We start from the raw sequence: 15,250 nt of genomic DNA, 5'->3' as shown, positions 1-15,250 counted from the left end.
GTAAAGCAATTTAGCCTCCTCCCAAAAAAAATGCTCATTATCTTTTAAAAGTCTGCATCTGCAACTTCCATGATATTTACAGGCAGCTGGAAAAAGAATACAGCAGTGTGTGTGTGTGTGTGTCCTCCAGTGGCGAGGGAGTCTTAAATGGTGCTCTTTCAGATGATAGACTGGCATCTGTAAGGCTTTAGCCAACACACACACACACACACACACACACACACACACACACACACACACACACACACACACACACACACACACACACTAGGGGAAGCATGTGCCCCATGCGTGTGCACACCCGATGTGATATTAGATAGTATATCAAAATGTAACTTCTGCCTTAAAGAGCTCTAAGGCACTGCATATGTTCCTCTGCCATCCCGCTGAAGGAACAGACCTCTCACATTTTCCCAGAATGCCAGTGTGTGTTAAATGTTAAGTGTCTCTGTGCAACCCTCCAGGGCGTGTTCCACCTATGAAAGAGGGCATAAAGACTGGGAGAAAAGTAACATGTCGCACTGTGGGGAGGCTGGTACTGCTTGGTGTCTCCCTGTGGGCTGAGACGGGACATCTAAATGTGTATAAATAAGCAGCATCATCTACAGATTGGGATTTATAGCCTGGGAGCTCAAAGTTTTTTGCGGAAGGAATTGGGGCACTGTGTGTATTCGTGTGTGTGGAGGAGAGAGAGAGAGCATATGGAAACATTGTAACTCAAGGCGGGCAAGCAGCAGCGTTTTCTTCCATGGATTGAAGGGAGGAAATCCTCTTCTTGTTCTTGCGTCGCCTACATGCAAATGTGGCCGGCTGGGGCAGAATGAGGCTGGGTTAAAACACTCACATCAGCATCCGACACTTGACTTTGCGAGGAGGGAGAGCTCTTTCTGGCAAATCAGAGGTGCAAGGCACTGTCCATCTTTGCAGATCATTCTCAAAGGCTCATACAGGTGACAAGTGTGACCAACTTCACTGCATTGACGCGCGTATATTGTCCATAGGCAGTGCGTAAACGCGCCAATCTTTTTGACATTTTACCTGCAGTGTTGTGGTCGCATGTGACGCACCTGCGCCTTCAGCTTTTTTTAGCCGTATTTTTGGATAAAGGAGTGTTGCGTTTTTCGGACAAGTTTCTGCGCTGATTGCTATGTTCGTCATGTCCGCCTGGGTGAACTTGCGCGTTTTCTCCGTAGAGTCACACAGAGCCGCGCTGTGTGCAGAAGTTGGTTGGGAATCATCATAACAACAGTGCGGGGAGCAGAGGAGGGAAAAGGAAGGGACAGCGGTGTAGAGGGGATGATGAGAGGCTGAATTTCTTTTTTAAGATTCACTACCAGCATCATCAGCATGAGGATCAAAACTGCGGAGGACTGCTGCTCTCCATCTACATAGTTACAGTTTTTGCAGAAGCCTGCCAGTGAGCCCTGCAACCACAGCTGCGTAAACTTGGCCGGATCTGGTGACATTGTACCCTCTGCGCGTGTGTGTGTGCGTGCCTGGATGGATATGCAGCTCACCGAGGGAATTTGAAAAGCACGGGGGGATTTCTATCAGTCGCTCTCCCTATTATAACCTCAAAATGGATGCCGATTACAGGCTGTGGAGACGCCACTGGATTAGCCACTCTCCCGCTGATCTGCTTGACATCTGAGCGCCACGAGCTTTCAAAGTTTGGATAATCTACAGAAAAGGGGAAAGGGCTGAAGGTGTAGGATGCAGTCTGGGGCGAAGACACTCTCCGCAGGTGGAGGTGCGTCACTGTGCTGCCTGCTGCTCCTGTGGCTCATCTACTCCCATCTGCTCAGAGAGGGTAAGGACACTTCTGGCTCTGTGTCACTTTTGTCAGCATTGTCTCAGCGCTTCTTATTGGGATGCACATGGTGTGATCCCGTAATAAAACAATTCTTATAATGTCCCATAAAACCCTCCTGCAGACTTGTAATGTGCCTCTGCTCATCTCCAGTCAATTCATGGTGACCTTGTTGTAAGGTATTATTTTCTGTTTCTATAATAATAGTCCTATACTAAGTGTATGATACTGGACAGCCAGTGTTTAGTGACGTTACTGAACTTACTACAGTCTTTATTTCATATGGTAGCACTAGGAGCGTGTAATGTATTGCAATGGTCATATTCTCACAATAACATATAATATAACCTTGTTGATAAACTAACCTCATGGTTTTTCCTTATTCTGATGTAGTCTCTCTGCACCCTTGTGAATTGACAATTTAGTGAAGCCATAATTAAGCTCCGGGTGAAAAAGAGACACAGTCTGCTTGTTTTAATTCCCAGTGAAGGCCTGACTTCTGCCTTCTAAAGCTTTTATAATTTCAATCCAGGACCATCCCTGACAAGCTTTCCTCTTGAATAATACATCTGCTGGTGCAATTACTCCTTTACCCTGACACAAAATAGAAAGCAAAAGGATGTCATCCACACACTCCATTGGCTGCTGTCCATGACAAAACATTTTGGATCCCAACGACACAGAGCGGGCTTAAAGCATGGGAAGTTGTTGGGGGATGTTGAACACTAAATTTGCAGATTAGATATTTTAATCAAGCATTGGCCAGCAGCATAATTACCGCTGTGGAGGAGGAATAGTGCCTACATAAATGTCTTTGGCAGCTTGCCGGGAACAAAAGTAGACACTGATGTGAAAAATGAACTGCCTGTACACTGAAATGTGCTCCCTTTGCTTCTAATTTGCAGTGTTTTCTCTCTAAATGCTGTTTTCACCAGCCTCTTATTGCCGCCTCTGAAGCTTCTGTATATTATCTGAGGAATTACAGCCATCCTCCTCTTCTCCTCAGCCATTCATCATTGACTCAATTTCATCTGAAAATGATCTCATTACAGTGTTATTGTACAAAATTGTTCAATCAATCTCTTGTGAACTTTACTCCCCTTGAAATTCTTCCAGTAAATACATCCTGGTGGATTTGGCCTAGTTAAAACCTCTAGATGTGAATTGAGCTTTGGCAGTCTTTGTATGTTGATATTTCTGACCACCACTGCTCTTTATCGTTTCATCAGCTACCTTACAGTATTCTTTGACTGCTCACCACTGATGGAGTCAAAGTACTCACTTTGCATGACCATCTTACCACTTGCACCCCGATGGCCCCTGACGGCCCTTAAGCCTTGGCGGCCCGTACGCCTTGACGAGTGTGGTTAAAGTGGTGGGCAGAGAGGTGAAGCCTTGTGGTGGTGAGAGGCTGCAACGCCTCCACCCTCTCCGTAGCTCATCTGTCATGGCGGCTTAGACAGGAAATCAAAGCGCAGCAGCCCTGTCCGCTCATGCCATTGGGCCAGCGGCCACCACGATGAATGGCCTGTCAGCCGCTCTCGACGTTGCCAGTTTATTCAACGATAAATTAAATGTCTGGATTTCCTCGCTGGACAACATTCCGGTTCAGTGGTGCAGTCAGAGAGCGAGGGCAACTCCTCCTTGCTTTGTCAACCACATTGCTTTGGGGTACGGGGTGTGTGTGAAGAAGAGGAGGGGATAGAGCATTTTTATCCTCATCTGTAAGCTGGGGGTGGACAGACAGTTGGCCTTTTGCGCCAACAAAACTCAAGCAACTCAAAGGCCAAGAATACATTTCAACTTCAAATTGGAACATACAAATTCCCACTTCTAACATATTGTGATCAAATGAGGCAATTTTGCATCTTAGAAGTGGCAATCCTTGAAACCTTTGAGCATAAGGTAAGCACTCATTGCTGTGGTGTTTCTGCACTTCACTTAAACTTCCAAGAGTTTGTATCGAAGGGTCACTATTTTTTCCAGTTGAAGAAGACGCAATGTGTGAAACTGCTGTGGCATCATCTTACCTGCAGCACTTTGCAACATAGTGTACACCTTAGTTTGAGGGCAATTTAAAAATAGTATGTTTGTAAAGGATGACCTGTTGCAAAAGGACAGTTCTGAGAATACTCTTTGACCGATAAGTGGCTTAAGGTATTTTAAGTCAACTGTCTTCTATCGACTGAGCTGGCTTGGAACCACAACTGAGGTGATGCCAAATAAATACTATTCACAATTGTTGCTAATGGCAAACCGCTATGTGGTACCATGAAGTGGAAATGTAGCATTAGATATATTATGTGGGCATAACTACAAATCCAAAAGGATACTAATATGCTAGTGTCTGCTGGTTGTGTAAGGCATTTGTTTGATAACATTTGTTACAAGTTTTTAATTGCAAAGGTGATTGTCTTTTTTCAGGCTGTTCTGCTGCCCCCAACTGGCCAAAAAAAAGATTTAAATAGTGAGTCTCAAGGTACCTTTCTGGTGGTTGGTGCCGTTTTGTTTGTAGTCTCAACTATCACTTCTTATGCCAACTATAGCGTTTTCTCTGCTTTTTACAATAACCTAGAAATTATGAACATTACTTAAAGGGGACCTATCATGCAAAATGCACTTTGTGATGTCTTTTATACATAAATATGTCAGGGAACTCACGCAGCGTCAGAAAATAAAACCCTCTCGTCTTTTCCTACGTACCCAAATCTTTTTAAAACGGGTGTACAACGAGCGGATACAAATTTCCATCCGCTCTGACGTCGGCGGACCCACAGAAAGTTGCTATCAGAAACAATGCCTGATGTGTTTTGGACGTAATCTCGTTTTTGTTTACATTTGCAAGCCTCGCTAACACTCAGTAACCTGTACTGGAGAGCACATGTGTTTAAAAAGCAGGAAATAAAAAAAGAACTCACCTTGTGATAAACCTGCAAGAGAAAAAGCATTTGAGCTCCATACTATTTCAGAAATAATCCTTGACGTGGTTTAAACAGGATGGCGTTTAACTTTATCTCCGGTAGAATTCTGATCAGGCCTCTTCTCTTTTTTTTTCAAGCTAAGGACCCGAGATCCGCGTTTCTCTAACAGAGCTGCAAAAGAGGGGTTTGAGCAGTATGAGGCATGGCTACAATGGGTGATCCTTTTGGTATTTTGAAAAAACGTTTTGTATCGGTATGGCCCTACAATATATTTTTCAAATATAGCATAATAGGTCCACTTTAATTTACATCAGAACAGATTTTATTAAACATTGCAAATTTGATAAAAATAATACGTTTGATGAACCAAAGAGCTGAATGCTAAACTGTATGTGTGCAGAGAACAGTGCTGCGTTTACAGCCAATGTCACATGTCAGTATTAACGTGTCACTTTGATTTGTTTGAATAATTCAATCAGTGCTCCTGAACACAAATAACAATAGTGTCCTGAAGCAACGATCTATCCAGGCTTGCTGCTCTGTAGTACAAACTGTCGATGGGAATGACGGCCCACAATTTATGAGATGCTTCTACAGGCTGTGTCACTACATTTTAAAGCGAGTCACTGTGGCTCTATCAGTACAGAGGTCCATTGATGACTGACTCTCACAGTCAGTCCACTCTTTGAGATGTGGACTCTCTGATGTCTTATGTCCAAATGACATTCACAAACTAGGCAAATTATTCCAGATGCTATCACGTTCTTTATTTTTTTTTAAAACACCTCTTGTGTGGCAGCAGTGTGTGTTCATTCATGGGGCACCAGAATGATGAATTTAGAAAGTCTTGGCTTTCTCTTTTAACTCAGGGAGCATGGCCTATCCATCCAAGCATTAAACTAACCAAAGTAGCAGAGAGTTACTGACTTTTTGAAGTGAAAAGGATGATTTCCATTCCGGTTTTCTTCAAGGCGGCATTAAGCATGCAAAAGGAGACCGGCTTTGATTATGACATTGGCTGTACATTCTAAGCAAATCATCAAGGCCTGCTTCTATAGGTGGCGGAGCTGTAAAAGTATGAGCATCTTTATGGAACAAAATGAAAATCATTTTTACAGCTAAATCTATTTGACAGCACACAAAGCTCATATTTCATAGCCCCCTGAATATGAATTATTTCTAGCCTTCAGCTTTGACCTCCCTTGTGGTTGAGTGTAGTGCTCCGCTCTGTGTATTTCTGCATTGTTATTTTCTCTGCGCAAAGCTCTGGGCTTGAAACTGCTCCATCATTGGCAGAGTGGTGTGGATGATTTGAGTTATATTCCTTCAGTCTTTTGTCCCGTTCTATTTTCGGACTCATGCCATGAACGTATTTTATGAGAGGTCTGTTCTTGAATATTAAATCCGCAATCACACATTACCGCACAGTGCTTGTGAGGTCATAATAGCCTTCTGATGCTCACTATTTTCTCTGGGTTTGCATTAAAGAAGACTCTAGGACCTAGGGATATGAAATGTGACGTGACCTACTGTGGCTTTACCATCCTTTCTGCATTACATTCAGCAGAGCTCTGTTTACTGTTACTGCTTTTGTGAGGCATATTGTACACTCACTTTTTATGCCTCGAGCCTGTTTTCATCCACGGCCAATTGTCTGAGTGTACTCTACATTGTAATATCTCTGCAGCCCAGACTGTGCTGCATCGCTGCAACAGAAATGTATCAGAAGCCACCTCCATCATGTCTACTGTGCAGGACCGGAACCACAGTGTCAGTCTTAGCACTGGGCGTGTGCAAGGAGAATATTTTCTATTTAAAAAAGCAGCCCTCTGCAATGTCAAACAATAATTAATAATAATAATAATAATAATTAATAATAATCTAACAATGTTAGAGAGTGTTAACTGTTTTGAAAAAGACAGCAAACACCTGGAAGTCCTTCCTTTCTACTACTTTCCATTGAGAAAAGAAGCAATCTAACACTCAGGGCCGGCCCTGACCAATTTGCTGGTCAGGGTAGCCGCTTGCATCACAATAAATTCCAATGTTAATAAAAGCACACAGAAGCTGTATACGTTTTTTGGGAGTTTGATTTATTTTAAATTAACACAAATACAAAATTAAAACCTATAATTGCACACTAAAACCATTATTTCAAAAAAGAACTATTTCACATAAACCTCTGATTTTTACTGGGGCTGGGACAGTTGATTTGGGGGGGGGGGGGTGTGCCATAGTTTATGGGCGCTGTACGCAATATAGGCGTAGTTCTGTTAGTATAAGATAATAATATGTACTTTGTTGATCCAAAATCGGAAAATTGTTTTGTTATGAAATTTAAATAAACTTTTTTTCTTTTAAAATGTTCGGCACCCCCGATGGGTTGATGCACCCTTAACATTCGCCTATACTGCCCATGCCAAGGGCCGGCCCAACACTGTTGAGTCCGGCTTTATCCCGAGGGAGCTCCATCCTGCTGCTACTAGAACTTTCAATTTGTCATTCCCCGTGGGTGGAGTAGTGTGTACACACCTGACACGAGAATTACCATCCATCCATCCATCCATCTTCTCCCGCTTATCCGTGGTCGGGTCGCGGGGGTAGCAGTTCCAGCAGAGAGCCCCAAACTTTCTTTTCCCTGGCGACATCAACCAGCTCTGACTGGGGGGATCCCAAGGCGCTCCCAGGCCAGCAAATGGAGCACATCTCCTGTTTCTCGGTTGGTGGGAGTGCTTTTCTCTCTTTTTCCTGCGGCCTCAATGGATGCTTGTGAATGCGTGAAAAATCATGCTCGGTGCAGCTTAAAAAAAAAAAATCCCACATTTTAATACAATGCAGGTACGCATTTGTGGATATGTAGAGTTTTTTGGAGTAGAAAATTCCAACATGTATTGTCACCAGGGTGTGAGAGCTGGAACTTTTCCCCAGAACATTAACTGGTGGACTGTGGGCCAACACTGTGCTTATTTGACTGCCTACAGATAAATGAGCTTCATGCTGTAATAGCATAACACACCCCTCATCTCCAGAAGTCACTCCGGCTGCTCCCACACTTCCCTTTGCCATCGTTCCTGATTCATTTCTGTAAGCCTCAGATTAAATTGCATACTTACGTACCATTACAGGTCCTCCGACTTCAGCACTGAGTTGTTCACTTGCATAAATATTGATCGGACTTGCTGTTGAGTATTCAAATAGCATCGGCGATATTCCCTTTTTAAACCGAGCACATTAATATAAAGCGCAAGCGTGTGGGTCAGCCAAACATCTGCCTCTCACCATGGTGTCCCATTGCCGGCTACCTACTGTCCATCTCATTACCAAACTCTGTTGAGCTAATGAGATGCCCTTGGCTATGTCTGGCTATATCAGCATATCGATAGGATTTCTGTTTGATGTCATCTTGAGTTGGACTGAAGGAAAGGTCAAGTCTTGGCACTGTTGAGTTAAAAAGATCAATTCCCTTACATGACGTTAATAAGCCTTTTTATTTAGCAAATGTAAAAATAACAGTCTTACCTTGGTGAACTGATATATGTCATAATTATCTCTGAATATCTCTTTACATTAATTGATAGTTGATAGTCAGAAAATAAATTGCGAATAATTTTGTTTATTGGTCCATCCATCCATCCATCCATCCATCTTCTCCCGCTTATCCGTGGTCGGGTCGCGGGGGTAGCAGTTCCAGCAGAGAGCCCCAAACTTTCTTTTCCCTGGCCACATCAACCAGCTCTGACTGGGGGATCCCAAGGCGCTCCCAGGCCAGCGAAGAGATATAATCCCTCCACCTGGTCCTAGGTCTACCCCTTGGTCTCTTCCCAGCTGGACGTGCCTGGAACACCTCCCTAGGGAGGCGCCCAGGTGGCATCCTAACTAGGTGCCCGAACCACCTCAACTGGCTCCTTTCGACGCGAAGGAGGAGCGGCTCAACTCCGAGTCCCTCCCTGATGACCGAACTTCTCACCTTATCCCTAAGGGAGACACCAGCCACCCTGCGGAGAAAACCCATCTCGGCCGCTTGTATCCGCGATCTCGTTCTTTCGGTCATGACCCATCCTTCATGACCATAGGTGAGGGTAGGAACGAAAATGGCCCGGTAGACAGAGAGCTTTGCCTTCTGGCTCAGCTCCCTTTTCGTCACAACGGTGCGGTAAAGCGACTGCAGTACCGCTCCTGCTGCTCCGATTCTCCGGCCCATCTCACGCTCCATTGTTCCCTCACTCGAGAACAAGACCCCGAGATACTTGAACTCCTTCACTTGGGGTAAGGACTCATTCCCTACTTGGAGTGGACAGTCCATCGGTTTCCTGCTGAGAACCATGGCCTCAGATTTGGAGGTGCTGATCCTCATCCCAGCCGCTTCACACTCGGTTGCGAACCGATCCAGTGAGTGCTGAAGGTCGCAGACCGATGAAGCCATTAGAACCACATCATCTGCAAAAAGCAGTGGTGCAATCCTTAGTCCACCGAACTGCAGACCCCCTCCCCATGACTACGCCTCGAAATCCGATCCATGTATATTACAAACAGGATTGGTGACAAAGCGCAGCCCTGGCGGAGGCCAACCCTCACCGGAAATGGGTCCGACTTACTGCCGAGGACCCGGACACAGCTCTCGCTTTGGGAGTACAGAGATTGGATGGCCCTGAGTAGAGACCCCCTCACCCCATACTCCCGCAGCACCTCCCACAGTAACTCCCTGGGAACTCGGTCATACGCCTTCTCCAAGTCTACAAAACACATGTAGACCGGATAAGCGTACTCCCAGGCACCCTCCAGGATCCTTGCGAGAGTAAAAAGCTGATCCGTCGTTCCACGACCAGGACGGAATCCGCATTGTTCCTCCTCAATCTGAGGTTCGACAATCGGCCTGACCCTCCTTTCCAGTACCTTAGAGTAAACTTTCCCGGGGAGGCTGAGTAGTGTGATGCCTCTGTAATTGGCACACACCCTCTGATCCCCCTTTTTAAAAAGGGGAACCACCACCCCGGTCTGCCACTCCTTCGGTACCGTTTCCGACTTCCACGCAACGTTGATGAGACGTGTCAACCATGACAGTCCCTCAACACCCAGAGCCTTCAGCATTTCCGGGCGGATCTCATCCACCCCCGGGGCTTTGCCACTGTGGAGTTGTTTGACGACCTCAGTGACTTCCCCCCGGGAGATTGGTGTTGATCCCCCGTCATACACCAGCTCTGCCTCTAACATAGAGGGCGGAGTTGTCGGGTTCAGGAGTTCCTCAAAGTGTTCCTTCCAACGCCCTAACACTCCATCAGTTGAGGTCAACAACGTCCCATCCTTACTGTACACAGCTTGGATGGTTCCCTGCTTCCCCCTCCTGAGGTGTCGGACAGTTTTCCAGAACAACTTTGGTGCCGCCCAAAAGTCCTTCTCCATGTCTTCTCCGAACTTCTCCCACACCCGCTGCTTTGCCTCGGCCACGGATGAGGCTGCTGCCCTTCGGGCCTGTCGGTACCTTGCAACTGCCTCGGGAGTCCCCCCGGATAACAAATCCCTGAAGGCCTCCTTCTTCAGTCGGACGGCTTCCCTGACCACCGGTGTCCACCAGGAGGTTCGAGGGTTACCGCCCCTTGAGGCACCTAGGACCTTGAGACCACAGCTCCCCGCCGCGGCTTCGGCAATAGAGGCTTTGAACACCGACCACTCTGGTTCAATGTCCCCAACCTCCACAGGAATGCCCGAAAAGCTCCGCCGGAGGTGTGAGTTGAAAGCCTCCTGAACTTGGGCCTCCTCCAGACGTTCCCAGTTCACCCGAACTACACGTTTGGGCTTACCAGGTCTATCCAGAGGCTTCCCCCGCCACTCGACCCAACTCACCACCAGATGGTGATCAGTTGACAACTCCGCTCCTCTCTTTACCCGAGTGTCCAAAACATACGGCCTCATGTCCGATGATACGATAACGAAATCGATCATGGACCTTCTGCCTAGGGTGCTCTGGTACCACGTACACTTATGAGTATCCTTATGTTCGAACATGGTGTGTGTTATGGCCAATCCATGACTAGCACAGAAGTCCAGTAACAAACCACCACTCCGGTTCAGATCAGGGGGGCCGTTCCTCCCAATCACGCCCCTCCAAGTGTCTCCATCATTGCCCACATGTGCGTTGAAGTCTCCCAGCAAGATTAAAGAGTCCCCTTCAGGAGCCCCATACAGGACTCTTTCCAGGGTCTCCAAGAAGGCCGTATACTCTGAACTGCTGTTGGGTGCACACACAACAGTCAGAGGTTTCCCCCCCATAGCCCGCAGGCGTAGGGAGGCGACCCTCTCGTCCACTGGGGTAAACTCCAACAACGAAGCACCTAACCGGGGACTTGTGAGTATCCCCACACCCGCCCGGCGCCTCACACCTTGAGCAACTCCGGAGAAGAATAGAGTCCAACCCCTATCCAGAAGTAAGGTTCCAGAGCCGACGCTGTGCGTAGAGGTGAGCCCAACCAGATCCAACTGGTAACGCTCCACCTCCCGCACAAGCTCCGGCTCCTTCCCCCCCAGAGAGGTGACGTTCCACGTCCCCAAAGCCAGCTTCTGTCGCCCGGGTCTGGTCCGTCGAGATCCTCCGCTTTCACTGCCACCCTTCTGGCAGCGCACCCGACCCCATCGATGTTTCCCGTAGGTGGTGGGCCCGCGGGACGGAGAAGCGGAGGTGTTGCCCACGTTGCCTTTTCGGGCTGGGCCCGGCCGGGCTCCGTGGCAAGCCCGGCCACCAGACGCTCGCCGACGAGTCCTCCTTCTGGGCCTGGCTCCAGAAGGGGACCCCGGGCTTCCTCCGGGCCGGGTATCCTCACTTCTTGTGTCGTCTTTCATGAGGTCTTTTGAACCAATCTTAGTCTGGCCCCTTGCCTGAGACCAATTTGCCATGGGAGACCCTACCAGGAACACAAGGTTCCAGACAACACAGCCCCCAGGTTCATCAGGGCACACAAACCTCTCTACCACGGTAAGGTGCTGGTATTGTTTATTGGTAAACAATAAATCCAAACAATGGGCCTCATGTAGCAAATGATAAGTCGTCAACAGAAAATGGGAACGATTACTATAAGTAATGGGTTTAAGTCATTATGTATTCTAGTAAACTTATTTTTTTTGGATTTGGTTGTTAAAAGAAAAAGTAATGTTATTATTGTGAAGTAAAAACTTCTTTGCAGCAATGTTGAGCCAATCATGAAATGAGGGAAACTGGATTCACCTTAGTCAATACACTGATATTTATTGAGAATTTGTACGGCCGGAGAGATCACAGTATACTACAGTTCTCATGTAAGATACCAGCAAACTCTGAAGACAAAGGAGCCAGGGACACATCTATACAGAAGAAGAGGAGGGCCCTAAAACACGCGGGTTTTCCTTTAATGCATGCCAGATGTCGAGACAAAGACTCGTTGCATTGCAAACCCGCATGAGCCAAGCTTCTCCCCCACAGAATATCAGATGACCTCTTGACCTGTGTCTTCCTGAGAAGCTATGGATCACATTACAGAAGGAATACACTTTAACCAGAAACAGATTCCCGAGGACAAGTCACTAAACTCTATATACTTTAACAAGACTAAAATATTCCTTTACAATTATTATTCTCTTAGGATTTGGTGATCATGAGGGCAATTTGTACCACTTTTTCTGACATTTTAAAGATCATGCAACTCAATTGAAAAAACATTCAATTAACTATTAGTTGCAGTCCAAATTCTCAAAAACTAAAAGTCCTTTTCTTCTGTGAGGTTTGCTTATAAAAGTAATCCAATCAAGTTCAGCAAACCCATTAATCGCCCAAACCTGGTATAAATTGTAAAATGTTAACTCAAACACCACCTGTTCATGAGTGGGTGCCCATTTAGCTTATTCGACACCTACTCAAATTTGGAAAGCATGAACAGAATGTAACAGAATGTTTATTTTACAACTCAAAATGTATTAAAAGAAAGGCATTATATTGTTTAGATCAAAAAAGTATTACCGCCTGCAGAGAATGGACTTGTGAATTCAAAGTGGTTCTCATAACACATTTCCTGCAGAGATGAACAAGAGAAAAGCATCAATCCAAGCAGTATGAGGTAGCTGTATGGATATAAGATTTGTGGTGGTGTGGGCCAGGGGTTTATTTGGTGCTCATTACATTTACATTTTAGAGTAACTGCAGCCACCAAAGAATCAATTTTGACTGATTACCTGTCCCATTAATATTTAAAATGTGTCTCAAAATGCTTTAAATCTTCCATAAAAGATCAGTTGAATTCATATCTGATGTAATTCACTTTAACACGATTGTCATGCTCTCTAAATTAGCGCGTTGTTGGCAGCCCTATTTTCATCCTTGAGAACGGCACTTCTATCAAGAAAGGAACATACAATGGAATAAAGATAATCACTCGGACTTATTATTGTATGCCCGTGTAGTGTTGATTAGAGTCTGATTAGCTCTCTCAGGGAACACTGGTTAGATTCAATGCCAGGACGTTTGCTATAGCTGCCTATTTGCTGGGGATAATACCAAATACAATGCATATTGTCATGAATAATTAACTAAACTAGCATTACAAGAAAAGGAATTTTTTTAATATAATTCAAAACTGTAGTTTGCAGAGGGGCTTTGCAGTAAAATATTGTAACACCTCACTCCCATCCTAAGCAGACCGCAAGTAATTACAATCTATAAAGGAATATTGTTTTAATATGGAAATGGAATCCTCGTCATAGTTCACTCAGTGCAGCCTGTCATATAATTTTATGGCAACATTCCTGAGGGAGAAGCCGAGGCTTTCTCTCTGCTAGCAGCCTGGTTTCAGTTGAGTGGGAGCAGTGAGTCTGATGTGTTTGTCTGTTAAATCTGATAACAGTATTTTATCAGTTAGCACTAACTACTGATGTATCTGCACAGTCTTAATTAAAGAGACTACCATGGACAGATAAGCCAGAACGATGGGAATGTTTCATTGATAAGTACATCTGCCTAAATAAGGAACCGATTGCGATGTTAACAGGAAAGATAATTAGTCGTTTTCGGCCAACGTTATGTAGAGATGAATAACCTCATCATGCCCAACAGTTCTCAGTCCTGCAATGACGCACTTTGAATCAGGGTGACATTGTGGAAGCGTATAGACTCCTTGCAGCCTATTTCAGGCAGAGATACTAAGATATTTGTGCTCCAGTACTTTGTCTGATCAAAGTGCCGATATGTAGAGCACAGACTTGTGTCTTTGCTCTAAGCTGTGTGGGTTTGAGCCCCTGCGCTGCCACTTTGCACTAATATAGTGTTGTGATTCAGTGATAAGGTCATCAGGCTGCCAGTCAGGGCCGAGAGCCATGTCTGTGTTCTGTATCGGTTTCCTGTAGCCCTCTAAATGTCTGACAGGATCCAGAGCCCGGACGGCAGTGTGGCACCATCCTTCACTTGGCAAGCTCGCCATATGCACATTTCATCATGTGAAATAGAGATGAGGCCAAGAGTCTCCGAGCCGGCGAGTGACAGAAAGTCCCTGTCACATGAATTAACTCCTGTATGTATGATGGAGCGCTGGCCGTGGCTCAGGGCACTTTACAAACCCTACCTCCCCCCTTCTTCGCCTTACTATTATCCTCCTTCAGGCTTATTGCATGGAGCCCATTCATCTGTTCAGTGTTGAAACATGGCAGAGAGCAATGATATCTGATGGCACCTCCGAGCATCCACCAAGTATACAAGGACCCGCCTCGGCAAAGAGAGAGAGTGGAGGGTGGGCTGAGTGGTGAGTGGTGGGTAGTGGGTGGGGGACGGTGGGCAGCATGGCTAAAGCCTTGAAATTGAATGTGCATTGCAGGTCTTTGTGGTGGTCATTGTGTTTATGACTTCGAAGACTAGGTAATTATTTGATGTGGAAATACACCAATCTTAACAACGTAAATAGAAAAGTGAAGCAGCCACTGGGATAGAAAACCAATCCACCATGCCACCACCATTCATTGAGATGCAGATTTGATGTAGGTCCTGTAATATTATTGATAGGGGAAAATACATAAACAACAGTTTTATCCTAGAGGTTGCAATGTTGAGGCGGTAGGACTGGAAGAAAAGCTTGTGAAGCGTTAAATGAAAATGGTTCATCGTCTGGGGACCTTGAAGGTGTCATTTCATGCCAATCAGATCTTTTGATTCGATTTACTACTTGGGTTAAAATGAGAAACTGCAAGGCAAGGATTCTCCAGTCAGTATTTCTTATATTTGAACAGTGTAGTATATTTTGCTTTTTTCCTTACATTTCTTGTCATATGATGACATTCAGGAAGAATATTATTGTCTTTCTTATCATTTCAGCACTGCAATTAGCATTTAAGAGAAAAGTAGGCCTATTCGAAAGATAATTGGAGCAAAACAACTTTCTTTCTGGAGTAGAAAACTAAAATGCACATGAGGGGGAAGCAGGTCAAAAAAATAAGATTTTGATTTGAAATATGCCCAGAATAGATACATAGCTTTGCAATTTGCCCAGGCAATCTGTGATATATATGAATT

General features: G+C 45.4%; 1 protein-coding gene across 2 annotated transcripts in view; it reads left to right on the top strand.

The window, feature by feature from the left end:
- The first annotated feature begins 658 nt into the window (after positions 1 to 658).
- The window catches only part of tafa5l (TAFA chemokine like family member 5, like), a 65,570-nt gene continuing 50,978 nt past the window's right edge, over positions 659 to 15,250 (top strand). The window contains exon 1 of one of the 2 annotated variants that reach the window (XM_034196420.1): positions 659 to 1,810. In XM_034196420.1, coding sequence (XP_034052311.1) covers positions 1,714 to 1,810 — 97 coding nt within the window. In that variant the 5' untranslated portion in view covers positions 659 to 1,713. The remainder of the gene's footprint in view (positions 1,811 to 15,250) is intronic. The other variant, XM_034196419.1, reaches the window with a different exon arrangement.

This window comes from Gymnodraco acuticeps, unplaced genomic scaffold (assembly GCF_902827175.1).
Source record: "Gymnodraco acuticeps unplaced genomic scaffold, fGymAcu1.1, whole genome shotgun sequence".
Taxonomy (NCBI): domain Eukaryota; kingdom Metazoa; phylum Chordata; class Actinopteri; order Perciformes; family Bathydraconidae; genus Gymnodraco; species Gymnodraco acuticeps.
The sequence above is the reverse complement of the archived record's forward strand: the minus strand, read 5'-3'. Positions and strand labels throughout refer to the sequence as shown.